At 44.7% G+C, this 26,776-nt stretch overlaps 5 protein-coding genes across 6 annotated transcripts; 3 read left to right on the top strand and 2 right to left on the bottom strand.

The window, feature by feature from the left end:
- The first annotated feature begins 9,245 nt into the window (after positions 1-9,245).
- Positions 9,246-11,657, top strand: LOC6901262 (uncharacterized). Its single transcript, XM_015186047.2, has 4 exons — positions 9,246-9,389; positions 9,467-10,736; positions 10,810-10,974; positions 11,042-11,657. The coding sequence occupies exons 1-2, from the start codon at positions 9,327-9,329 to the stop codon at positions 9,827-9,829; spliced, it is 426 nt and encodes a 141-aa protein (XP_015041533.2). The 5' UTR covers positions 9,246-9,326; the 3' UTR covers positions 9,830-10,736; positions 10,810-10,974; positions 11,042-11,657.
- Positions 11,658-12,138: 481 nt separating this feature from the next.
- Positions 12,139-13,216, bottom strand: LOC6901263 (ARL-6-interacting protein 1 homolog). Its single transcript, XM_002133928.3, has 2 exons — positions 12,456-13,216; positions 12,139-12,395 (listed from the first exon to the last, which is right to left on the bottom strand). The coding sequence occupies exon 1, from the start codon at positions 13,145-13,147 to the stop codon at positions 12,569-12,571; it is 579 nt and encodes a 192-aa protein (XP_002133964.3). The 5' UTR covers positions 13,148-13,216; the 3' UTR covers positions 12,139-12,395; positions 12,456-12,568.
- An 873-nt stretch (positions 13,217-14,089) lies between these two features.
- On the bottom strand, positions 14,090-15,046 carry LOC26533493 (protein angel-like). Its single transcript, XM_033384509.1, has one exon. It carries the CDS (start codon positions 15,044-15,046, stop codon positions 14,090-14,092), a length of 957 nt encoding a protein of 318 aa, XP_033240400.1.
- Positions 15,047-20,605: 5,559 nt separating this feature from the next.
- On the top strand, positions 20,606-22,728 carry LOC6901264 (transcription initiation factor TFIID subunit 5-like). The gene is made up of 2 exons (XM_002133929.3): positions 20,606-20,754; positions 20,804-22,728. Exons 1-2 carry the CDS (start codon positions 20,659-20,661, stop codon positions 22,598-22,600), a joined length of 1,893 nt encoding a protein of 630 aa, XP_002133965.3. The 5' UTR covers positions 20,606-20,658; the 3' UTR covers positions 22,601-22,728.
- A 1,322-nt stretch (positions 22,729-24,050) lies between these two features.
- On the top strand, positions 24,051-25,016 carry LOC6901265 (E3 ubiquitin-protein ligase KCMF1-like). Of its 2 annotated transcripts, none has more exons than XM_015186049.2 (2): positions 24,051-24,193; positions 24,270-25,016. In XM_015186049.2, the coding sequence occupies exon 2, from the start codon at positions 24,303-24,305 to the stop codon at positions 24,765-24,767; it is 465 nt and encodes a 154-aa protein (XP_015041535.2). In that variant the 5' UTR covers positions 24,051-24,193; positions 24,270-24,302; the 3' UTR covers positions 24,768-25,016. The 2 variants fall into 2 exon arrangements, with proteins under 2 accessions (XP_015041535.2, XP_002133966.2); XM_002133930.3 differs by having other exon boundaries at positions 24,099-24,193; positions 24,273-25,016.
- Positions 25,017-26,776: the final 1,760 nt, after the last annotated feature.

Raw genomic sequence — 26,776 nt, 5'->3', positions numbered from 1 at the left:
TTCTGTCTCTCTCGCACGCACTCTTTGTCGTTTCGTTTAATATTAGCGCCGTCTGCCGGAAGAGAGCTATACTGACTTAGTATCGGGTATAACTGTAGAGTTGCGGTGTCCGCAGCAACTCACAACGTTCCCCCTCGTTTGTTTTAAAGCAGTTGGGAAATGGCTCTTCAAACGCTTCCAAAACTGATTAGGCTATTGTTCGAGTGTAAGCCTATTGCCACTTATGCTCACCATCTGTCTAACGTCGAAATAAAATGATTTAATGGCAGAGGCATCGTTTGCTGCCTGGCAACCACTCGGCCTGGCCCGAGTAGCAGTATAAAGCCTTCCTTTCTTCTGCCAGGGACCAAACAATAAGCCTAAGTGCGACCAAAATGCCAGCAGCACATGGACAGCAGCAATATAGCAGTAGCAGTGGATCCCCGTCGCCATCCCCCGAAACACCAGGGAACCCGGCACCGACAGGCTGCAGGCGGGGCAGCGGCAGCGGCAGCGGCAGCTGGCAGAAATTATTGGAAAATTCATTAATAAGCGAACGGGAAAATGGGAAAATTGCGCGAACGCAGCAAAACAACAGAACAACGCAAGACGAAGTGCGAGAGAGAGATAGGGCAGACAGATAGACAGACAGTTTGCGTTTAATTGCACCCACATGGACTCATGCTACTCTGATACATACACCCACATTCACACGCACACGCACACCCCCACATTCTCATTCACATTCACATTCAACCCACCCTCCCACACATGAGTCCCGGTTTGGGGCTTCTGTTTTGTGTTTAGGCTGCATGAATAATTGCCCAACTGGATCCATATGCCGCGAGGTGCATTTGCTATTGGGGGTCGAAGCGGATCCCGCAGGATTGCCGAAAGTCGAAGCGCCACTTAAATCATCAACAAATGAACGAACGCGTGAATTCATTCGAAACTCGAATATGGGCTATGCATACCAGACATTTTCAGAAAAGGCAGCACAATTCGACAAATTACCACCTGGAGGAAGTTATGCAGTATGGCTGATGTAATCGCAGATACTTATCCCTTTTTCTACAATATTTTGCATGTATTCGATTCGATTTATTCAAATAATATGTACTTAAATGCCATATAAGTTCTGCGTCCAGTGTGCTAATTCCGTGAAAACTTTCCTCCAGGATGCTGCAAAATTAATGGATAAGTTTTGATTGAAATGGAAAGAATGGAAATATATACTATAAAAAGTGGTAATTAAGAGCAGTGCATAAAATTTATAATATATTTAACAAATCAACTACAAGTGAAAGAAATAGTAACCCCAAAAACTTGTAGAAAAGTACTTCAGAAATCTGTTGTCTTAGTGTTTTTTCGAGATGATGTGGACCAAGGTCAACCGACCGCAATTTTTCATCACAATCCCTCATAAAACTGACCACAGGACTGGTCCGGTCTGGTATAGTCTGGCATGGGCTGGGACTGTGCTGGGACTGAGAACTCACTCTAGGTTCAAAACTGAGAAATCTAGCTGAATACGTGCCAGTTGCTGCTTAAGTGAAGCCATATATTTTATTTGGTTTTATTGATTTTATAAAAAGACTATATCCATGAACCAGGCAGTGGCTCTGGCTATGGCAGCCGCGTGGCACTGACAGCCAAGTTGAGGCATTTTGGCTTTTAATTTCAATTTGACAAGCAAAACAGTTGGCACTTTTTCCCCTCTCCGACTACGTGCCAAGCGTCCGCAGCGTCTGGGGAGTCACTGTTCAAGTCCGACCCTACGACCCTCCGACCCAGCCAGAGTTCGGAATCGGAATCGGAATCGTAGTCGGAGTCAAAGCTAAGGCGGAGCCACAGACGGAGTCGGAAACAGGGACACGAACTGGACCCGACATTTTACAATAACTCACGGCATTTGATGACGGATTTTAGTTTTTGCTATCTCCGTCGAAGGGCACCTCTGTACCGAATCTTAATCTCTAAGGTCTCCATCCAATATCGCTATGAGGCGCACTGTACGAGGCTCACATACATACATGGGAGTGTATGTGCGAAGTTTTCCTTTACCCCATGTACGTGCGTTTAAATCTTCGATAACTTTCCCGTCTGTACGTGACTAAAATGGAATGCGACCTATAGAGACTACCAAATGTCCGAACGGGTTGGCTGGTTGGCTATATGTGTGGCCAGGGCTGGGTCGGGGGTGGGTTCTACGATTTTGGAATTTAGTGAGACACGAGACTTAAAAAAATGAATGAACAATCTAAAGAGGGCAGCACACCACTGAGGCAGAATGGAAAAGCTCGGGCCGCAGAGGAAGGCACAGAGCCAGGTCAAATGTCTGCCCGGGGGCTTTTGTTTCAGCCAACTCGCCAGCTGATGTCGATTCTAGTGCCTTAGCTGTGACTTTTGAGCTTGACTTTCAGTCTTTAGTTCTTTAAATTACGTGAAAAATGCCCAAAAAGTCATAAACCATTGATTTTTAGTGGGCAACGCTCGGCCTGAAGAGATACATTTTATTTTCTACGGGTTACACCTCAATAAAACCGATTGAAACCGGCCAAAGAGAGAAGTGATTGCTGAACGGGCAGAGACTCAATCCAGGTTCAGCATCATAGCGGTTGGAGCTCTCTAGCAAATCGGGTTGCTGGGATAGCCAAACTTCTAGAAGCTACACATCTTTCAAAGTACATAATAAAACGCGTGATGGAGCTGTCCAACATTCCCTGTGGGTCTCGGTATGTGCACTGAAGGTGTAATTTCAGAATGGCTCCAAAGATCCTTCCCCTTGCCTTAAACGGTTTAACATTCCGATTTTCCTTCGCTATAATCCCCGATGGCCTTGCATCTGATTTCGCTGGTAGCTTCCTCTTCTGCAGCCGAGTCAGTAAGCCTGCGCAAGTGTCCTGTGGTTCTCCAAGGATTTTTGAACGTATAACTCTTTATCAGTCTCTTTACCAAATGGTGTATTCACGCATGTATTCAGGCATTTAAAATATGGGTGATGGGGTGACTCTCGATGAGGCAGGCTCAAAGGCTGGTTGTGTACAAAGCTTTAAATTTTCACTGAAGTATAGTATTGTCCCCCGGAATCTGAGTTATGGCCATCTCAGTGGAGTTGCTATACCACAAGCTGTTGGCCATAGCTGTTTCCGAGGATCCGAATCACTTTCAGGAATACCATTTTTGTCCAACCGATGGATGCCGAGTGTTTAGATGATCCATTCCCTTCATGGACATTTTCGAGACTTGTTTCCGGTCTCATACCGGACACATCTGGCCATTGAATACAGCTTTCTTACCCTATTCATTTATCTCGGCCAAGTTGAGAAAGAAACAGAAAAAGATAGCCTTCAGCAGATGTGTGCTCCTGTCTCCCAATACCCAGTACTAATCCACCTCCTTTGGTGTTGAAATGCACGTTTCTTTATATGTGTGGGTGCATGTGGGTGGTATAAAGACTTATGTATGTATGTGGAGATGTCGCCTGTGGGGAAAATGTGCAAGCAAAATGCAATGACAAATAGGCGACAAAATGAAATGAGAAATATCCAAGAAGAAGGCACAGAGTCAGAGACAGAGACAGAAGGAGGACGAGGAGAACTAAAGGAAGAAGGAGCGTTCCAACCGAGATTAGAAATGCATTTGTTCCAATCAAGAAGCCAGCAAAAGAGAGACAAGAGAGAAGGATACAAGGACATGGAGCAGCTTCATGTCCTTGCAAAAGCTAAACACTTCCTAAAGCTCAAAGGACAAATGTGTGAAGACAAACGGCCAGGGCACGTGAATATGGTTGAGTCGCCGATGGAGCAGCAGTTTGGGGCCATGTCACGGCAAGGCCAAGTTTCAATTAATGTTGCGAAAACCTAATTAAGCCATAATGGGCACCAGCTATTCAGTAGCGTAAACAACAAGCGAAAGAAAGAAAGCAAAACCTTGAATACCCTACCTATTTTTATACTTTTGGACCTCTTGAAGAATCCTCAATACGTAACACTTCAGATAATCTTCGTCCTCTGAGGAGTCTTCCAAAGAATCCTGAAAAGATTATTGCTGTGTTCATCCCAAAGAGCAACTCGCACATCAGAAGAAACATCCATTCTAGGACGCACTTTACTGCGGAACCAAGTTGTATTTTTACATTAGGTAATTGCCTAAAATTGATTCGGAAACTGGGAGTTTGGCAACACAGCCACAGTGCAGAGTATTAGTATTAGTAATAGACCACAGTCGAAATGTTGGCTACTGTGCTCTGCCCGCCATTTCTCCCGCAGAGAGCAAAAGGACTTAATGGGCGGGCGAATAAATGGAATGGAGTGGATTGGAAGTGAAGAGTAGAGAATGGATAATGGAGAGGAGAAGGAGAAGGAGCGTTGTCATTGCCATTCTCATCTGAATTTTACCAAGAGCCAGCCGACCTCCACCTCTGCCTCCATCCGATCCCATTCCATCAGAGTCATTCATTTCCATTGCTTTGCGCTTCCTTCTATTGTTAAATGCATGAAAAATTGCTGACACGGCCGCTCATCAGTTGAGTCGACTGAAGGATCCTTCAAGGATGATCTGCCCAGGTGCCGTGCAAGGCATAACTCATACGCCACGTTGCTCTGCGATTTATGGCCACTGTGGCTGCAAATGAACAATGCCCGGGGCCGTGGCCATGCCCGTGCCCGTACCTCCTACGGGGACACCTCTTGAGGGAAACTCTTTTGACAAATTGCATTGTCGCTTGTTTATTGAATAGCGAGTCGACGCAACAGAGGAAAAGCCATCCACTACTCCACTACTGGCTGATAAACTAACCAACCAATCGGCTGAGTACTGCGTTTCCCAATAAATTGGTCGAACTTATACAAAAAATTATTGCCGAATGAGTTCACTGAATGTCCACAAATTGAAATGGAATTTTAATTTAATTTTTTAAATTATAAAAGTCATTTTGCAAGATGTCTTTATACAATATTTAGTTTCCTTTGTCTCCAGCAGTAGGGGCACACAGGAGCCCAAGTGTCTAACATTCTGTGAACTATGGTGATTTGTGTTTAATTAGCCAAAGGCCATGCCCCTCTTCATCAGGCCGAGGGGCTTCGGGGGAGCTGGCGCCATGGACAGAAGTCACCTCAGGTGCAACGAGAGCCATTTGCATTTTATGACCCACATTTATCCATTTGCTTGTTCGCGTGAGGGAAATTGAGTTACGGATGAGGATGTGGATCTGGATAGAGATGGAGATGAAGTTGGAGTGAGAGCTGGAAATGTATATGGGAGTTTAAGATTGCTATAAAGACGCTGTTTGTTTTGTAAGTCTTTTTTTTGAAGAGTAAAGAACTTGGGTGTTAGCTTTTCAGGAAACAACAACATAATTTTCTGCAAGATTTGCAGTCAATAAAATGTCTACAATCAAATTTGCGCATCTGGTCACTACTTTTTGGCATATATCTAAAACATACTCTGGCTTAATGCCTTATAAAGTCTAGATCTGTCTATAATAATTATCATTAAAATATCATTTGTTCTCCAGGCCTCCAGGTAGCATTATAAAGCTAGCTTTCTTCATTGGAAGCATCTATAAAATCGACCTGCAGATTAATGGAGAATACATTGGCCATACATTGGAAATACAATCTGATCTAATTCAATATTTTGTCTTTTTCTTGAAATTATTCGCATTATTTTGTTTGCTTGGGCCCATCTGCCGCTCTTACCATTTATTATACATCAATTGATTTACTTAAATACTCTAATCGGCTTTATCTAATTGCCCCCGGAATACTCCCACTACCATCACGTTTACCTTTACCTTTACCTTTACTCCATTGACTAGTTCGAAAACAAAAGGCAACAACGAAGGCGAAAATTTGTTGCCTTCTTCGGCGCTGCGTGTGCTAAATCGCCGCGTGTTTCCTCCACGGTTGCTTTCCAGCAACAGCGGGTAAATGACTTAATAACCAATAAACTTTTGTTTTATTTATTTGCAAATAAAGCGTTAAATCAGCATAATAATGGCGGAAGGTGGGTGGGACTCCCAGCCACAGCCGCAGGCCGTGGAACACTGTGGCTCGGATGCCACCGTGAGGGTGGACGTGGACACACACAATGGCCTGCTGGCGATTAACGCTCCGTCGACTTCTTTGCGGTAATTGAAGTTTTTGAATAGTAAATAACGTCGTCTTTAGCTGCTGAAGGCCCTCTTTCTCCTACCATTGCTCTACAACCGACGAGTATACCTACGGGTACTAATAGACGAGCAGTATGTACTCGTATCAGAGGGCAGCCCTGAGTCGGCCTAGTACCTAGCACCCTGACTGTCCAAAGGGTCGAGTCGAGTCGAGTCAGCCACAACAAAAACACACACAAAAAAAAACAAAAAAACTTTAAAATAAATACATGCTTCAGTGGCTAAACGACTGGGAAAACACCTCAGTATAAATAAAAGGATTTATATTTCGACCCTGATATCGCACTAACAATAACCCTATTTTATTTGTTAATTTTGATCCAAACCAAAATCCAAAAAGTTTTAGTCATCTACCGAAAAGTCAAACCTGATACGAAATGTTTAGCGAAATTTACAAGGTCCTTTTAAACTTCCCCAAATTGATTTTTACAAATCGGTTCTTTAATCTGAATGCATCAGAAACATAGTGATATAGGGTACATTTCCGTTGGTAGTCCTGCGTTGACCCCGTATCAAGCATAATAAAAATATTTCCCCAACTGTTGAGGGCGTGCGCTGTGCTGGCAGGAGGAGGTGGCCCAGGCTCAGGTCCTCGACCAGGAGTCGACGCTGATTGTGTGCGGCTCACGTAGTCGAACCGCAATAAATATTGATGAGCACACAAACACAACATTAAAACATTGTGCGTAAAATGGTCGAGGTTCTAGGAGAGGAGCCCAGCGTGGGAGGACTCACCTTCGGGGCCCTCGATCGCCTTTTTCCTCTAATTTGTCTCGGCCTTCCAGCAACAGTTAAGGGCAGTAAAATTTAATAACAATAATAATGCTAGTCCAGAAAATTCAAGAACTTCGCTTTATTTTCATACCAATTGCAGTGGGGGTCTCTTGTCCGTCGGGAATATCCCAAATGGTTCACTAGGGCAGGAGAAAGCTTACGGGAGTGACCAAACACAGAGAGAGACAGACAGAGAGAGAGAGAGAGAGAGAGACTAAGGTCGGCGTCTAGGTTGGGGTCGGAAAATCTATTAAATATTTACAGCCACAAAGAGGAAAATATATCTTAAATAACACTCAAGCCAACTCATAGGCGGGGCGAGGGAGGCTCAACAAGTTTTGGAGATATGTACATACCCATACCCATAGAAAACAAAAAAAATATTCAGACGACGGCACAACAGTTTTTTATGTATAATACAAAGATACATATGTTTCGTTATTTCTTTATGAAGTGGTTCTCTCTCTTTCCCTTTTACAAAATCGTACTATAATACCCATAAATATTAGTCCCCGATTCCTCAACTACTTATTGCCTCGTATCTACCTCGTATCTCTTCCAAGTTGTTTTGCGGTTGAACTATTAACTCTAAAAGCGACCCTGGCTGGCTTGGTAATTGAATTGACCCAGCGGGGACACGTCTTTGGGCCGTTCAGGTGGTTGTGGGTGTGGGCCCAGAGGTTTATTTAGTTAGCAATTTCTCTAATAGGTTTACACTCAATCTGCAATGCCAGATGGTCGTCCGAAACACCGTCTTACAACACTGTGCGACAGTGTTTTGTGCTTGTGTGTTAAAATGGTGGACAACTTTAACATTGGGCTCATTTATCTTCAGGTATAGCTTCTGTGACGAAAGTAATAGCAGATCAAATGAAAGTCTATACATTTCTTTTTACAGCCCATCGATTTGTATGGATATTACAATGCGCAAAGTCAAAAGGCGCATTTGAATTTGAAAAAAGTATTTGCGAATATATCGTATATTCTACGTGTATTTATGGGCATGTGATCTACACATCCAGACGTACAAACTTATTTTTTGCCTCGTGCAAATTACACTGATTTTGTCGCACAGTGAAATCCTCACTCTCGGATGACCTCCTTCTCTTGGGGCGCGCCGAATTGTTAGCCAATCAAATGGTCCAGAATAGTGCTACACACATTTTGTTGTTGCTCTTTTGTGGCTTGGGCGTCCATCTCTCCGCCATCTCTCCGCCTCTTCCTATGCCTTTGGAGTGGTGAAGGGTAGTGAAGGGGCACACGTTTGTGGTTTGGATTGAATTTCGGGCCCAACTTCAATTGATAATTACTGAAATAATTGATACAATTGCTCGCGTTTGACTCAATTGAATCCCACAATCAATGTCCCAAGCCACAAATCGTGGGCCGCATAGCGCCATGCTTTCAATGCAACAGGAGTAGCCTAATTACATATGTATGTGTTTGATTTTGCTTTGCCAGCAGTTGCCCTAGCGACAAAATCAGTAATCTTGATATCTTGCTCACCGATTTTAAGGGATTTCTAATTGGGCGGGTGTGTGGATTGGGGTGGGGTTTTGCACAAAGGTAGCACACATTCAACGTGCAACTTGAGATGGTTATACACTTGTGTCCGCTCGGTTAAGGGGCTTCCAGAGTTTTTAAATCTATGGAACAGGCCGTGCAGAGACTACACTTTAGAAGACGACTAGTCAACAGGTGTTAGTCTAGTATAGGTACATATGTATGACTTGATTTGTGAATGAAATGTTCTGCTGCATTAATTTCTTGAAGATCTCACCCGTACAGTGCCACGTACTTTTGCTCTCATCTTGAGCTGTCTCTGGCCGTGTGTCTCTGGCTGATGTTCGACAGAAATCAAGAATTGGCATATCCCCCGCTGATCCGCGGATGGTTCGTGGCTTGTATGGACTTTGGCACACTGTACTGACGCTGCCTATCAACGCTGCATTTGGGTATCAGAACAGGAGGCTAAAGTCGAATTGATGGCACTCTACATCTCATGTCTGATAGGAGAAAACGATAAGGCGACACCCCACAAGAGAGACATGCTTTTACCTAGTGCTTACCATATATGTATGTGGTGTGGTCACAACCTCGAAGCGTGCCACGCTATCCCATTCTGATAATGTAGTGGCTGGCCACACATTAAGATCTTCAACGGCCTTGGGCACACCGGCATGGGCACGGTTGCGTCTGCGCAATCCGTTTGAAAATCGCATCGCTTATTCGTAATGTAAGCAAGCCACAAATCAGCTGTTTCTGTGTATCGGTGTATCGGTGGTATATCGAAGTCGACTGCAACTATGATTCTCTCTCTCTCTCATTGCGATTTTCACATTATATTGGAATTTCCATTTACCAGTAATTTTCTAAATTGTGTAATTCCCATAGAAGAATGGTCAATCCGCATTATAAAAAATGGAACAAAAGAAAGAGCATGGACCCCGGGAAAAAGAATGTGAGTAAAAAAGACCGATGGGATGGGAACGTGCAACACATAAATGTCTCGTTGCTAATAAGTAAATTGCCACGCAGAAGCAGAAGCCGACACAGGAAAAAGTGAACAACAAGTCTGAAGACGCAGCCTCGGATGCCGTAGGCTCCGGCGTGCGTAAATCGGACGAGGATTTCGTCGATTTTTACGAGGGCGTTGCGCTCGGACCGCCCCAGCAACAGATGCTCTGCAAAGCCGTACCAGAGGATGTGCTCGGGGACTATGAGCAGATGTTCGGGACGATCGGGAATGTCACTAAGGAAATAGTTGACTTCGGCAAGTACGAAGTATACGCGATGCTGTATCCCACTCTGGCCATTGGCTACCTGCAAATGGTGTGGAGCGGTAAGTATGAGAGGGCCATACTTGCACTGCCTCCGGCATGGTCCACATCGTGGCCGTGAACAAGGACTGACGAGACGTGAACACCCTGCGAAGGGAGAAGCTCTTCACCGCCCACCAGGAGCCGGTCCTGGCCTGCGCATTTTCTCCTGGAGACCGCCAGCTTCTCACCTCGGCGGACCGTATGCGGCTGTGGTGCACACGCACCGGGTTTTGTCAGAAGGTGTTTGCGCACCACGAGGCACCACCAAAGTGTGGCGTGCGACCCGAAGGGCTGCTACTTTGCCACCGCCTCCAACGATAATGTGGCACGCGTGTGGAGAGTGGATCCCGCAAAGCACGTTGTGAGTTTCTTCGGTCACTTGGCACGATTGGAGGTATGCCTTTTCCATCCGAATGGAAAGTACCTGGCCACTGGATCGGCAGACGCCATCGCCAGAATCTGGGACTGCGAGAAACGCACTCAAATGCGACTCTTCCGCGGCCACAAGGCCCCCATCACTGCCCTGGCGTACTCCGATTGCGGGCGCTACCTGGTCTCTGGTGGCCGAGATGACCTCATCATTGTCTGGGACCCAACCACCGAGCGAATAGCCTGCAGCCTGCCCCAGCCCAACGCAAATATTGCCTCGATCGATGTCTCCTACTGCAACAATCTGCTTGTTGTTTGGAGCCAGGACTGCCATCTGAGCCTTTGGGAGTTTCAGCTGCTCGTCAAGTGCCCCGAGAAGAAGGTTTCGTCCACCCAAAGCACCAAAGCAAGTGAGCTGGCGCTAATCAGCACGATTCAGGCCTGTAAAAATGGAATTTTCCTTCAAAGTGGGTTCGTCGGTCGCGATGCCCTGATTGTCATCTGGACGATGAGTTCTCGGAAGGTAATATAGTTAAGCCCGAAAGCAGCCGAGAAGAAGCCTGCCCTTGTGAAGGCTCTTGAAACTTTTGCTTTGAATACAGAGAAATGATGAGATGGTAGGTCGTGTGTCAGTTAAATGAAGTTCTTAAACTAATCATGTTCCATTGGCATATTCTATTACACCTTCAGATGCAGAAATAGCTTCTCGGAGCCAGGCGCTGAGGCGAGTCATCGATGGCAAGCACCGTGGAGTCCACGAATATACATCCGATTCATTTATATAAACGTAAACATACACAGCCCAAACTTCAAACATTAAAACTAACCATTCGGATCCCACTCATTGTTTGAGCTGTAAGTTTCCACTGGTCAAAGCAAAGGCCTTCCCTGATTTTATGTGCAACTTTGTTCTGTTTTTCAGAATATATATGAATGATTGCGGCACTCCCTGAGTGGCCCTAGAAGACTATTTCAAATACGGTAGACAAGTGCTGAAAGTGGTTCGCGGTTGCATTCAACTGTTTTGTGGTCTGGCTTCCGGAACTCTCAATCCACTCCACAGCTCACCCACGCGACTGCACAACAAATGGAGCTACAATTTATGGACCGGCACAAACCCTCTGAAAGACGAACCGAATGCATTAAGTAAATTTCCACTTCGAAAAATTACTGATTACTGACTATCTTGCAGAAATTGAATTCGGTGTGTTTGGGACAATTGGAAATGGCCTTATTTATGATCATCCATTGAGGTCACAGCTTACATAAATATGTAGGGACATGTGCATAATTGATTATAGACATGTATAAATGTACTACAATATGTGAGAATCAGGGACCGCAGCTGCTGGAATCTCAAAAAATATGCCCAAGGAATGAATGTGTAATATTTCAATCTAAGCAATTAAATGATGTCCAGACACAGTGTCCTCCTTTTCCCTTCCCACTTGGATCCAGGGAAGAGGATTCGAATTGGGATTGGGATTGTAAATATAAAATACAAATGTTCAATCTAAATTAAGCATAAACCATAGGAATAGGCCATAGGAAGGCCGATCAGGATGTCAGCCAGTCCTGATCAACAGTCAGCATACCGCTGATACCTGCCAATAGCTCCGATACATACGTATAAATTAGCTGTCTAAGAAGTTGTATTAACACGTAATCTATGCAATCAAATTGATATCAGTTAAGATAAGATACATTATCTATTGCTTATAACGACCTTTGGGTATGACAACTACTACAAATTTCGTTGGCCCTTTAAACGTCGCCCCAAAGGAACAACTATTTCATCGAAGCTCACTGTTAATTTACATAAAAATGTTTACCAAATCCATGACAGAAAATACTCAATACCCATATTACAGGACTGATAGCAAGACTATCCTTGTAAAATATACACCATATGGTATACCATGAAAAGAAGGGGATTGAAAATGAAAACAACATACATCTGCGCTCCAAAATAGTAGGTTATCTGAGTAATAGTTGCTCGTTATAAGAATCGTACACAAATTCGTAGTTCGTGGCATTTTATTGATACAAGTGTAATACGTTTGATTGAGTTTCAAGATGTTTCAGTTATAATAATTGAACAATCGAAGCATGTACGTAATGAGTATTATGTAATTATTAAGCTTCTGTTTTTGGGTAGATACGCCAGGGCATTTCCAAATGATGTAGAATCGATACTGTTTCCTTTGAAAGTATATTTTCGGATCCTCCGACTCCAGCAGAGTGGCACATTGTGGATGAGCAAAGAAGGCCAGATGCTGATGGAAAAACATTTATATTGCATAGATCCCTTTAAAGTTATTTCATTAGCCACTTACCAATCTGGAATGGCAAATTGAGGATGACTTCGATTTTTTGTAATATTTCTAAACAAATTTTGTGGATGTGGTGCCTAGGGGTGGAGCAGTACTTTTTCAGCTCTCTACTGGAGTTACTTGAAGACGTGTTTAGCTTGCAGACCAGCCCACATGGCAATGAGAAGAGTGACCAGGTACATCAACAGAAGATTGTTAACGATTGAACCAATCCAAGCCATGGCCAGGAGGACCAAGCTTTTCACAATCACGAGGCCGGTCGATTTGCGTTCCTTGAATAGATACTGATACCATGCTGCCAAGCCTTCCTTGATGATGTACATCTGTCCGCAAACAGACTCGAATTTCGCCTCGTCAATTTTGGTTTGGAAAAAGTCCAAAATGAAATCCGGCAGATCCAGGCACCACAGAAGAAAATAGTGCGAAATGGTAGTCAGCAATGCCAGGAGAGACATAAGAGTTATCACCGATAGATCCATGTACCACAGAACGAAAAAGGTGACGCTTATGCCCCCAAGTACCACCACGGGGTAGCATTTTTTCTCCCAGGTAAGGACACCATAGGCACTCACTATAGGCGCTTGAAATCGCTCCAAATCATGCTTAAGCTTGATCACCATTGCGTTATTACCAATGTCCGATGCTGTCATCTCTGTGCTTCGTTGCGTATCGAGTTCAATTGGAGTTTTCGACATAGTCTCTGCCTTTAATTTAAGCAAAAAGTCGCTTTTTTTATTGCTAGCCAACGTCAATGCATCAAATGAGAGGTGGCAACGTCAAACCATCGAAGGTACTATCGATAGTTTCGATGTTTACCTGCAAGCCGGTTTCATCACTAACCATACAGTATCTAGATGTGCCCGTTCATGCTAGAAAGCGTTACCAGTTCGAATACCCCAGAGACCTCGGCTCTGGCGTTCGGGTACTGACGCGTCATCATAAGAAAGCGCAGAGAGAACATTTTTGCATGTGTTAGAACACCGCAATATATGTTTCCACAAAAATATGTGTTTGCATGCTTTTTTCGTGTGTGTGTTCTAGTATTGCTGGCCGCTAGAACTGAAATTAAAGTTTGGTTCTTGTTTTGGGTCTTTTGATGAACTGACCTACTGTTTGATTTGTATTACAATTTATTAATTTATAATTTATTCATAATTTATATTATATTAATATATTATATTAGTTTATACAAATATAATAGTAATATATCACAATAACTAATTTTTAACATTTATTTCCTTATTTTAAATTATAAAAATTATGTAAACGCCGTCGGTTGTTGACTTCTTTGTTTATTATAACTTAAATAATGATGTATCTAAATAAACGATATAAGAAAAAATATATCTATATACTAAAATAAATATGCATAAATATAAATGGAATTTGTGTTACATATATTTCAAATCAATTGTCAATAGCGCGCTTTCCGACGGGAATGTGCAAAGGAAAAATGTAGATGCGTGTGGCACCATGAATACTCTCATGGACAATAGTCGGACACTGGGCCCCAACACTGAAAGATTAATAGATACAGGAATATATATTGTGGATACATCTGAAGATACATTTAATTAAACTATTGAACATAGGACTAGTTTGTAGTGGGATGGGAGCACGCTCATTTCAGCTGTCACCTAATTCACAGTGAAGTTGACGGCCAGACAGTAGTGGTCTGAGCCGAGGAAATGGTTGGGTAGTTGCTCTAAGCAGATGCGTGGCAGCAGGTAGTAGCTGCAAGGACGTATATTGTAGAGCGGACAGCCCTTCGAGTAGAAAATATGATCGGCATCGATCCAGCCCTGCTTCGTGTCGTAGGCGGACACCTGCTTGGTGGTAGTGGTGTAGACGGGCACCAACTGCTTGGAACAGGCTGAGTAGACGGTGGGCGTCGTCAGGGTGCGGAAGGGTTTGGTGCCGCTCGAAAAGTTGAAGTCTCCACCGAGGATGATTGGAATGCAGTGGCCGTTCTCGTGGTCGCGGCTATATTGGAGTAGTTCGCTGCGCAGACGTTGCACAATGTCTGGGCGTTCATCCGTACCCAGGGGACTGCCCTGCAGTAGATGGGCACTGCACACGATCAGCTGATTGGGAGTACCGGTCAGGTTGAACTTTCCCATGAGGGCAAAGCGATCGAAGTCCTCACGCTTGTTGGGCTCCTGGATTTGGCGCCCCAAGGCCCGATGGCCGATCAGCTCGAGCTTTATCATATCGTAGATGATGGCTATACCATCGGATTCGCTCTCCAACTTTTGCTGGAATATGTAATTGTAGCTCCGCATGGTGGTCGCCTTGAAGCGTCGCATGATCTGCGGCAGATGACTGCACTGGACCTCCTGCAGACAGAGGATGTCCGGATTGAGGACTTGCACCTCTTGCGTGAGCTTGTTCAGACGATTTCCCCAATTCAGATGCTGCTCTTCGAAGCCCCCATAGTGCGACTTGTGCTTCACTACCATATCCGGGGCCAACAGGTTGTATGTCATCAGGCGGTAGACAACATTCGAGTAGTGGGGAGTCTCCACTACTTGCCAGCAGCGGCTCAGGTCGTAGCAGACCGCACCCATAAATCTTCCTTTTCTGGAGTTCTCCATTTCTTTTTTCTGTACTGTATAAAATGTGCTTGGCATTTCCTGCTTTTTTGACGTCTGACAGTTTATGTCTATGGTATGACCACCAAATATCATCGGTTGCTTTTCCAGGTTTGCTTTTTCCGGATTTGAGTGCTCGTCTGCGAAATATTTTGTTGATCAAAATGCATTTGAATCACTTCTGTGGCCGCTAGAACTGAGATTAAAGTTTGGTTCCTGTTTTGTCTTTTGATGAATGGGCAGGGGGTGGGGGTACGGTACACTAGGGCGGGGGAAATAAAATAAAAGCTGTTATATGTTTGATTTGTTTTAGAAAATAATACAATAATATAATTTATACAAATATAATAATAATATATTACAATAACTAATTTATAACATTTATTTCCATATTTTAAACAGGTTGATTATAATGATGACGCGTCAGTACCCAAACGCTAGAGCCGAGGTCTCTGGTAAGCCATCGTGTGACGCTTTCTAGCATGAACGGACACATCTATATACTGTGTGGTTAGTGGTTTCATCCATGGTCTCATATATTAATTTATGCATTTATTTATTAACAACGATAATGATCCCGGAAATACGCTATGCTCCATCCCATTGTGCATTACGGTTCTTTTTACCAATAGTCTGTTCGAAATCTGTCTGGCCCTTGAAATCCAAAACAAATCGAAATCAGTTTCGGGCATCCCCAGTATGTTGGAGATCTTAAGAGCAGTCCTCACAATTGTAGTGGATGTCTTAGTCTTTAATTCATGAATGTATCCTGTCTTAACAAAATCTAAATTACCGTTCATATATTTACATAGGATGTACTCAATTCAAAAACAAAGGTCAGAATGTCACGAATGTACTGGGAAACAGCCATCTGATGTGGTTCACTTGCTTGAGGACCTAATTAAATGTTTTCATACCCATTTGCTCGTGTTATTTGATGGGTTTCATTCGATGTATCATTTAGATTTATGTGACAAGCAGAAAGGAGCACTTCCTATTCTTATAAGTTCTTTATTGTGTTTTTTTTATTGGTTTGGAAAGGTCTATGCTCCCACAGCCGAATACGTTCTGTGCGGTAACCAAGCTCGCTGCTGCAGATAGAGCTCATGCCACACAACTTTCGCCTTGAGTCCGCAGTGAAAGATGGCATGATTGAACACACTAAATAGGACCTTGGCTAGAGCCAATCTGCACTCTACAAATCGGCAACAGGTCGTCAATAATCATTGCATGCCTCTCCGGATCATTGTCAACCGATATTTGGACTACGAGGTTATCCCCCACAATCGCCACCGACTGGTCGTTGATTGCTATTGGCTATTGGGCTGTGGTGATATGAGACGCGCCTCCGTTTGCGACACAGCCATTAAGGCTCCGTGGGTCTCAGGTCCAGTCTATAATCGTCAGTGTCTTCCCCATACGCCAACGACGAGAGGGTCCCCACCGACTGATCTACGAAATATATCCATCTATATATTATGAATGGAGGAAGCTTACCACGACGCCATTCTCGGCGTTAACCCATATGAGGACTTGTATCCAAATTCATATTGAAACACACACATTTCAACATATCAAACGAAAACTCTCCAATACATTTTAGCACCAACAACATCTTTGCTCGCATTGACCCTCTTTCAAACTCCTGTCATCAACTAAAACATCCTTGGCCGGCTTTGGAAAACGATAAGCCTTAAATTTTTCAAAGTAAAGGATGCCGATTGGAACAGTTGTCAAAACTTAATCGCTGACATACATTAGTACTAAATAAACCCAAGCCATCAAATCAACATCAAGAAAATAATAACCCACAGAATGTAGCTCTCAAAAATATTACACGACAGAATAATCAACTTTTACAATTTAATTTTAGACAACCATAGACATAGACAACATTGACAAAACAACAAAAACACAGGCATCACCTCCTACAGACGAATTTCACAAAACGAATTTTCAAAAATAATAACCTAATTTAAATAATTAACATCAATATTTAATTTAGAACCAGCAACACAATTGAATATCTACGAAAAAACCAAAGAATAAAAACACTTTACTATATTAAACCTCAAAGAAATATTATATTATACTTGAAATTTAATATTATACCTAAGAAGTATGGACAAAAGATTAAAATAGAACACAAATCCTTTATTATTCACAATATCTCTTACTCTTACATTACATATGTGCCAAATATGGGAAACTTATTGAACAACATTTTTTCCATATCAAGTGGATTGTTTCTTTAATACAAATTTGTAATAGCAACAAATTAGACGAAACCGCCGACGAAGGCAGGCAGGAAGTGCTCCTTTTTATCGCTGGGTGTAATTAGAAAGTATTTCGAAGACCCTTGCGGCTAGCTCTAACATCTCTCTATATATCTTAAGTAAAATGTTTCCAGAATTTCTGCAGATGTCCAGCCACAGATTTCTTTGCTGTGAAGTTGAATATGATCCCAAAATGTAGTCCGTTCTTTCTTTCTGCAAACTCTGTGTATGTACATACGAGTATGTATCCCTGATAAGGTATTTTTTGTGTATTATTATCCTCTTGTTTTAAAATGATTTTCGACGTGTATAAATTACGTGTTGGGGCCGCTGCTCATTAGCCGCCTGTCCAGTTAGCTCATTTGCCTGGCCATTAACCGGCTTCAACTCCAGCTGCAGTTGAACCCTGGCTCCGCCCTCTTCTGCCTTCTGCCGCATGCCTCTTGCCCCAACTGGCTCCACTTTGACCCGTAACCCCTGGCTAACCCAAAAACTTTTGCCACTTGCTGGCCATTGTTGTCGTTTTAAAAATCTGAGCACCAGGAAAAGAGTGCGATGCGATGGGGGAAAACTACAGCAATTAAACACAGGGCGTGCGAAAACTTTAAGGCTCTTTCGGGCGTGGCTAGGTGCCGTGTGGTGCCGTGAAGGGTAAAAAGAGGTAACGGCGAGGTAAGGGTGAGGGTGAGGGTGAGGGTGAGTTGACCAACAACCGTCGAACTTCGTTGGCGGCGACAATCAATTTACCTGACGCCAGTCGAGGGGATATGTTCCCCCAGAGGTGGTGCAGGAGGAGGAGGAGGTGGGGAGTCATTGTAAAGTGGTGGTGTGGGGAGGAGGCTCTGGGGACATTGGCATTGGAACATCGGCATTGGGGGTCTCCCCGTCGTCTGATAAATGAGAAAAGTTTTTAACACCGCTCGCTCAGGTCGACTCATTGGCATTTTTACGATGTCGAGATGAGAAAAGAGGGCGATAAAGAGAGACGGAGACAGAGACTGGGGGAGCTACAGAGACAGAGAGAGAGAGATAGGAAATAGAGAATGAAAGAGATGCAAGGAGAATGAGCAGGAGTGGGTCCAGAGGACAAATAGGCTACAAATGAGACGAGCCTTGGTCTGCTTAATAGAAAAACTGAAGCGTATGGGATCCAAACAGGTCCGCAGATGGGCGAACGGACGAACGGTTGGACGGGGGAGGGGAGTTCGGTTGAGGGTGGTAAAGGTGGTCGATCGCTGGAGTCCTGGTGGTGGCTGGTCGAGCGGGGCACTTAAAACTTTTTAGCATGCAACCGCGAAACGTTGCAGCTGGCAAACTTTTTGGCGGTACGAAAAAAAACCAACGCTCGCGGCTGGGAGTAAGGGCCCGGTGCTGGTGTTGGTCATGACCATGGCCTGTCAGCAATTAAAAGTGAAGGACAGAGCGTTCACAGAATGATCGAATGGATCGATGCTCTTTTATTAGATAAATATAGGTTTAGCAATGGTATTGTATGGAACAATATTAAAGGGAATACGTGCTCTAGAAACAGAACTCACAAAATGGATGCCTCAGGAAGTCCCAGTAATACAATCGTAAATGATTGTGTTGGGGATTATCCAGAATGCCGTCTATGAAATCTTAAATAAAGCAAATAGCAAAGTGAATTCCAACTCAATATAATAGCTGTAACTATACAATATAATGCTGTTGCCTTTGATAAAAATTAAATTAGAAAAAACATAAAGAGTTGCCATTTCGTCCTTTGAAATATGTGTATCCTCCGAATTTATTTCTATGGGATAAATTGCTATTGGCAAAATGATTTGTTCACCTGCCTAGGAGTCAATGACACCAAAGACAGCAAACATTATGGACCTTCCGGTCCTGTTGTGACCACAATTTTCACTGAGAGTGGTTCACCGCGAAAACCGCACAGTGAGAGTATTTTCTGTGAGATGCTGGCATAAAGGTCCCTCTCACCTCAGTACGTGCATGCATGCATATGTATGTGCCTCTCTATAGGGTATAGGGTCCTGGACAACTGTCGACAAGCGCCACAGGGCTGTCGCTGAGTGAGTCCAGCAGCGGTGCGTGTGGTGCATCTCCAACATGGACCCGGCAGCAACAGCATCAATACCCAAAAAGTGGTAAAAAACAAAAATAGAATAAAATAATATAGAGGGTTGTACAAATAGGAAAAAAAGACGGCGTCTGACTCTTGACCACGGGCGCAATTTTTGTTGCCCATTTGCGGGGCACAAAAAGGCGTTACAAAAAACGTGACCAAAACTTTTTTCGGCAGGGAATGCGGCGGGGAATTCCAGTCCTCGTACTCTCCCTCGTAGTGCTACGGGTACAGGCACGAGCACTGCGGTCTTTTACGGCGGGTTTTGTGTCTGCGCTCGTGGCGGCGCTAACAAATTTCAATAAATTACAGTTACATTTGCCAAAGTCAGGCGGAGTGCGCCTGGAGGTCAACACCGCCCACCGCCCACCGCCCACCGCCAGCCGTCTAATGGCTCCGCTCCCAACTCTCTATCTCTATCTCCCTCCACTTACGTTTCCATCGTAGAACGCCACGTTACGCCACACGTCCTTTGTGTCTCCTTTGCTCCGTCCGTGGGCGACTGCATAATTCAATTTGTGTTAAAGTTTTGCGAGTGCGTGGCTTGGCGTGGCGTGGTGTGGCGCAGCGTAGCGCCTCCATGCCCCAATGGGCTCCTACTTGGCTCCTGCTCATCCTCCAGCTTTAGTGCCATCTCGTCCTGCAAGAAGCACCGCCGCAGTCATTGCCAACGACTCTACTAATGCGGCACATTATTCAAGCCAAATGCCAGAAAAGGATGAAATGAGGGAAGAGCGGCGTGCCAGCAGTTGGAGGGGAGCAAGTGGGCCCATTCGGAAGTTGGGCAGGATATTTGGCATGACCGTGTCGGCGCGGGGACCATCCTCCCGGTCACGGGTCAGGAGGGCCAGACGATGGCTGAACTGTGATAGGGAAAGCGCAGTGATTGCAGACGGAAACCGTGATTGTAATTGGGATTGGAATGCAACACTGTGATTTCGCCGTGAGAGTGGGGTTCGCTGGGAGACAAAGCCCCAGCTCCAGCCACAGCCACCTTCCAATGCAATGCGTGGAGCGAAAATGCAGTGTTTACTCGGTCACGATTTCCCAGTGCATTTATTTAATGAAAAACAGCATTAATTTATGATACTTACAAGCGAAAGCACAAAAACATCGATTCAATGAGGAAACTATATCGATTACTATCAAAACAGCAGCCCTGCATCCAGTGTTGCCACACTTCAGTTGGTGTTTTAACTCTCTCAAGCTTGCGAAAACGAAAAATTACCATAATGAAATATTCAAAAAAGAATGTCCCATCCAATAAAAAAAGGGGTGAAAAGGAAAAACCAAATGTTTCGGATATAAATAATGCGATCAATCTAGAAGTAAGTTTATATCCCTTTATATACGTATAATTCAATCGTTCTTCCGCAGAATGGTGACCAGCTGTCTGCCAACTCTTCGTCGGAGTATTCCCACGTTTTCAATAATATTCAAGCCGCTATAGAACTAAAGAAACCAGATGCAATTAAAGAAGAAAGCAACAATGGCATCTCTGGCGATTGTGCGGCTCGTAGTTCTAAGCTGGCCACAGAACCCGTAGAGCCCATTGCGCCCAGTAAACGGATTGAAATGTATAAAAATTTCAAAGACTTCTACGAGGGCGATGCCATAGTAATTCGTACCGAGGGCGAAAGCTTTCACTTTGACGCCATTGTGGACGAAGAGATTTTTCTGGAATATGAACAGGCCTTCCGAGGCACTAAGAAAATCGTTGACACTGTTGCCAGCAATCATAAATTTGAGATATTCCTGATGCTGTATCCTATGCTGACCATTGCCTACCTGAAAATGATTTTGGGAGAGAGATTGGAGCGGGCCACGTCCTTCCTGGAGGAGGGCGCCACGTACTTGGACAAGTCGTACAGCCAGCGCATCGAAAAGCTCAAGCTGATTCGCACCCCAGAAGACCTGCCGGAAAGGGCCCTGGAGCTGCTGGCTAGTGCCGACACGGTGGAGATCGTAATGGCCTATCCGACCTACTATCTGTACATAACTTGCGTGGCGAAGTGGACGCGTGGGCAGCAGGAGAGGCTGCTCGGCCATTTTGCCATTCGCAGCTACACCGACGAGGACCCGTTAGAGGAGTGGACATTCCCGGGGCTGCCTCAGCTGGAGCCCCTTGTCGACAGTTCGGTTGACTTGCCGCACCATTGGCCACTGGATCGGGACGCTTGGCCCACGATCTTCACGTACGCACCTGTGGAGAGTGATGCGGAAATTCTCTGTTGCACTCCTTCGCAGGACCTGTCTATGGTGGCACTTGGCTTGAGCAACCACTTTATCCGTGTCGCCGTGGGCATGGATAAGATTGGACTGCTGGACAAGCTGGACTCCATCATCCGCAAGGGGGAGATCATGCTCGGCGGCCACAAGGGGCCGGTTTTGTCCCTTGCCTTTTCCCACAAGGACCGCTTCCTGCTCAGCTGCTCGCTGGACTCAACGATGCGGCTGTGGTGCGTGACCTCCTGGACCTGTGCCTCCGTCTATCGAAATCAGCTGTGCACCTTCGTGACTTTTGCCCCCCAGGGCTTCATCTTTGCCGGCACCTCGGACGACGGCATTGTACGCGTCTGGGGACGCAACACCAAGAAGCCTGCTCTCGAGCTCGCCGGCCATCTGGCCGACATGACGGTGTGCCTGTTTCATTCCAACAGTCGGCACCTGGCCACAGGATCCGCCGACTGCACTGTGAGAGTGTGGGACATTTTCAAGGGCGTCCAGGTGCGTCTCTTCCGTGGCCATAAGAACACCATCACTGCTCTGGCATACTCAAAGTGCGGCCGTTATCTGATCTCCGGGGGCCACGACTTCCTCATAATTGTCTCGGACATGTTCAGCGGCCGGATGGTCCGCACCCTGAAATATCACACGTCCGTCATTAGATCGATTGCTGTAAACATGGAGAACAATGCGCTGGCGGTGGGGAGCGATATCGAGCTGAGCTTTTGGGATTTTCAGCTCCTCGTCAATCACTGCAGCGCCGACCTCGCACCCGACGATAAGGAGTCATCCCCAAAACCGAGCACCAAGGAGCTACTATACAGCTCCAGTGAGCATTTGAAGACATCTTTGCGCTGTCTTCGCTTTGTTGGCCGTAATTACATAATGGCCGTCTGTACTGGCCCAAAGGCGGAGGAGGAGGCGGGCAAGAAGAAAGGAAATCGATAAGGGAGAAAATACGACATCGTCGAATTCCAAGTAGGATGGGTACTTTTTTAAGCACTTCTAAATCGGTTTTTAATTTTTTATTGTAACGAATTGGACAATTTTTCAAACACACAAATTTTAAAAGTTGAAAAACCGATTTAAAAAATTAAATACTTCATAACTGTGTACTACCATAAGATTTTGTTCTTTATCCGAACGGTCAGGAAAATGTTCACGTCTCAGCTATGATCCTTCTCCTGGCTATGTGGAATAGTGGAGCATTGATCTGATTTTCAATTGCCGCACTGTTCCTTCCACGAACTGAAGGCGGAGAAATGTTGCCAGAATTGTGGGCTGCTGGAAATCGTGTGTCGGCTATAAATCAGGCCCCGACTCTGAGGGACACTGGGTAGAGGCAACTGATTACGTGGTTCCAGGTTCGGACCCGGCCAAAACGAAACTAACGATTTCACGCTACATTTGATTCTCCAGAAGGATAGGGACTGGGACTGGGACTGGTACTGGGAGTGGGAATGGGTGGGGGGGCATTGTCTGACCATGGTCCTAGCTGTTGGCCATATTACATAGTTGAGTGCATTTATTTATTTGCTTGTGTGTCAACCTGTTTGTATCCACCCTCCACCCTGCACCCTCCAGCCCCATCCATTCTCCTTTTGGGCATTTCAATTTGTCGACGGCAAAATGGGAAGGGACGCGAAGGCGGAAGACCATAAGGAGGGAAGGGACCCGGCACCCGGCACCCGGCACACGACTGACCCCATTGATCTGGACATGAGCAAGTTCTTGATTAACTTATTATGCTCATTTGATTGCTCGATTTCATTTGCCATTTCTCCCGCCAAGGACCCCCTGCCAGAGCGAGACTGTCTCTTTCTGTCTCCCAATCTCGAAGTTTTTTTCTTTTCTTTTTTTCCAATGCATTGGTTGAAAAGTTTTTCTCTCTCCTTTTCCTCTTTTTTCGAAAATTAAATTCTCTTTTGATGTGCCTCTGGACTCGGCTCTAGCCAAGTCGTTCATTGTAGTGGCGCTGTGTGCCAACAATTTCGGTTTCGGTCCCTAAATTCATTGTCATTGTTCACGAGATTTGATTTTAAAATTAATTTCCATTTTTTGTATTGTTCAATTGTTTAAATCCACGCAGGTACCCACTACATATTAATTGGATTCGCTTTTTCGGTTTTTTTGTTTTATTTTATTTGATTGAAATGTTTCAATTAAATATATTCATCGTTTTCGCTTTTTGTTTTTGGGTTTATTATTATTATTTAAATGTCAAATATATCAATTATATATGTATCTATTTTCGCTATATTTGTTTGGGATTTCCTTAACCCACACGAGAATGCAGAAGTGAATTTTCATGAGAGCTCAAATGAATGAATGAGAAACGAGGGTGTGATCAAAAAATAAAACCAGGGATGGGGATTCGCATATTTCTTGATGCCTAAAAAGCAGGCCTCGCCTATTTCTAATCGAACCATATTCATTTAGCATCTAGAAGTCCCTGTAATAAAGTTCATACCTTTCTGTAGGCCCAAAACTCCATATATCCTCACTTTTTCCCAGCACCTCAAACAGGTCGCACTATTTTTGGTAATTCTCAACAAAAATTGTTGACAACTTTATATAACAAAAATCAACAAAATTCGGTTTTTTTTTTTATTTTTAGTAGGCAGAACCGATTTCAAACTGGGCAGCTGCGATGTCAACCGCCTACTGGAATGTATGCTGCAGTGGATGCCAGATCCAAAACCTACCGCGATACCGCTTCAAGTGTCTGCGTTGCGCAAACTACGACTTGTGTGAGGCTTGCCATGAGAAGAAGGTGGTGACCGGAAATGAACACAAACCGGATCATCCGTTCCAGTGCCTGGTGGACTTGCCCACCAAGGAGCTGCTCTTCGCCGGCGAGCCCATACCGACTCTGGAGGCGGACAGCTTCACCTGTCCCGTGTGTTCCAAGCACGGACACTCGGCCGAAGATCTGGTCAAGCACACAGTGAACGACCACAAGACTGACAGCACAAAGGTCATCTGTCCCCTGTGCGTGGCCGTGCACGGGTCCAACCCTCACCTTTTGGACAATATCGGGACTCACATGAGCCACATTCACGGCTCGGCTGATCGTACGGTGCGCTTCGATCTGCCGGGTAACGACGAGGGCTAGCTACAAATTCTATGCCCCCCACACAAATACAATAATTATGCAATGTTGAAGTGTACACTGACAAACATCACACATACATATACACTAAAAATCGATCATTCGCTGACATGACATGAACTGAACTGAACTGAACTGAACTGAACTGATAAAAACACTTCTGAGATATGAGATTGGTGTGGAAAATTACATATGTCCTGTCGTAACGTATGCTTCTTAATCGTTGAAATATACCAAGTAACAGAACTCTTATATAGTTTGTGATTCATTATTCCAACACATTTATCATACCTCTATACGTACGTAAGTACTATTCCAAATCGAATGGATAGCCGTATCACAGTCCCTTCAATTGCAACATTTTCCTCGACTCTGACTGTGATATTTTGATCATCTGCTGCACTTATAGCAGCGTAAATCAAATACTGATTAAGTGCTATTTTTCGAGCATAAATTAATACTGAATTATTGGCCGACGACAGCGCTGAAAGAGGAAAATTGTCAACGCCGGCGTCAGCGCCCCTGTGGCTGGGGCATTGCCAATTGGTTTCGGCCAATTCTGGCCGAAGAGTCATAGTCCCCAGAAGACCACAGCGGGAAATGACGTGGTGATAGCGGGAAGAGGAAAACGCCCTGCCTGTGGTCATGGGTTGTTTGTAAGTACTGTGTTTATAATTATTTTATTTTATTCCTCTTCGAAAAAATTCCATAAATTGCAGAAATTCTTCACATTCATACAAAAGGTCATTAAATGGTGTAGTATATATTTTATATTTTTACAAATCCTAGGACATATGATATTTCTGTCAAAATTGTCTGTTCCAAAATCGCTATGGAATTTTGTAAGAAGAATTTTTTAAGAAGAGGTCTGGAAGAAAGATTAAACAGTTCTTTGAATCGGCTCAAAATAATGTGCATTCTTCAAGCGATGTTTCCTCACAAAAGATTTTCAAATTCAACAAAGAACTATTGATATTTCCTAATAGGCAGGCGTCAACAAATTAAAACTTCTTAATCGACCCACTGGATTCCTGCTTATACATTTAATTTTTGGTTTTCAGGGCTTTTCAGTGCGCGTGTGTTTTTTTCCGGTTTTTGATATTATTGTGTCTGATTTTGCATCGATGGGTGACGTGGTGTGGGGTTCAACGTGGCGTATGCTTATCAAATTAACGAATTACCCGCCTTTACAATGGCATTTCCCGACACTTTTCCTCCGCCGTATGCGGTTGCAATAAATGATAATCGTACCCCTCCGTACCCCTACGCCACACTTCACCCCTCTCCAGCGTCCGTCCGTCCGGTCGTCGGTCCGTCCCGCTGCAACAGTGATGGTCACGCTTGATGGTCTCTGCGGCTGCGTTGACCAAAAGTCGTAAATTCCGTTGTTGCCATTTGCCGCAGAAAAACAGGCAGACTGTGTGGGGCAACGGCCCCACAGCGGGTAATGGTAATGGCAAGGGTATGGGTGTGGGTGAGCGGTGGGTGGGTGTGGGGTACATGCCGCAAATGCACAAAATACCCCAAGCCTCACCCACACCCACTCCTGCACCCACACCCACAGGGCGACGGACGTCGACGTTCGACATAATTAAAAGCGCGCGCCGTTTACGCAATTAATGAACTCTCGCCAAATTAGGCTGCGGCAGCGCAGCAGACAAGCAAATGGCCAGAACCGGATCCGGAGCCTGGGCTGTAGCCGGAGCATACACTGGGCTCACACACACACACACAGAGAGAGCGAGAGCGAGAGCAAGGATGGTAGGGCCCTGTGGCTTTTGCGGTTGACGCGGGCGATGGCAATGGAGCAGCAAAAACCGCGCCGCTTTTTGCCGCATTGCAGGATGGAACCTTTGTTGCACAGACACTCACTGTCGTCGGAAAGAGAGTATGGTGATGGTGATGGCGATGGTGATGGTGATGGTGGGATGAGAGGCTGCTGACCAGGAACCGCATTAACGGCCGCCAGTAAAACAAGGTGGACCGGCACCTAAGCATTGTTTTTTCCACTT

This window comes from Drosophila pseudoobscura, chromosome X (assembly GCF_009870125.1).
Source record: "Drosophila pseudoobscura strain MV-25-SWS-2005 chromosome X, UCI_Dpse_MV25, whole genome shotgun sequence".
In the NCBI taxonomy this organism is placed as follows: domain Eukaryota; kingdom Metazoa; phylum Arthropoda; class Insecta; order Diptera; family Drosophilidae; genus Drosophila; species Drosophila pseudoobscura.
This window is presented reverse-complemented; position numbering and strand designations above follow the sequence as displayed.

Coding starts and splice junctions, on each gene's coding strand:
- LOC6901263 (XM_002133928.3), bottom strand. CDS start 13,147: ATGTCGAAAACTCCAATTGAACTCGATACGCAACGAAGCACAGAGATG.
- LOC6901262 (XM_015186047.2), top strand. CDS start 9,327: ATGGTCAATCCGCATTATAAAAAATGGAACAAAAGAAAGAGCATGGAC. Junction 9,390..9,466: donor TGGACCCCGGGAAAAAGAAT/GTGAGTAAAAAA, acceptor ATTGCCACGCAG/AAGCAGAAGCCGACACAGGA.
- LOC6901264 (XM_002133929.3), top strand. CDS start 20,659: ATGAAATATTCAAAAAAGAATGTCCCATCCAATAAAAAAAGGGGTGAA. Junction 20,755..20,803: donor ATAATGCGATCAATCTAGAA/GTAAGTTTATAT, acceptor GTTCTTCCGCAG/AATGGTGACCAGCTGTCTGC.
- LOC26533493 (XM_033384509.1), bottom strand. CDS start 15,046: ATGGAGAACTCCAGAAAAGGAAGATTTATGGGTGCGGTCTGCTACGAC.
- LOC6901265 (XM_015186049.2), top strand. CDS start 24,303: ATGTCAACCGCCTACTGGAATGTATGCTGCAGTGGATGCCAGATCCAA.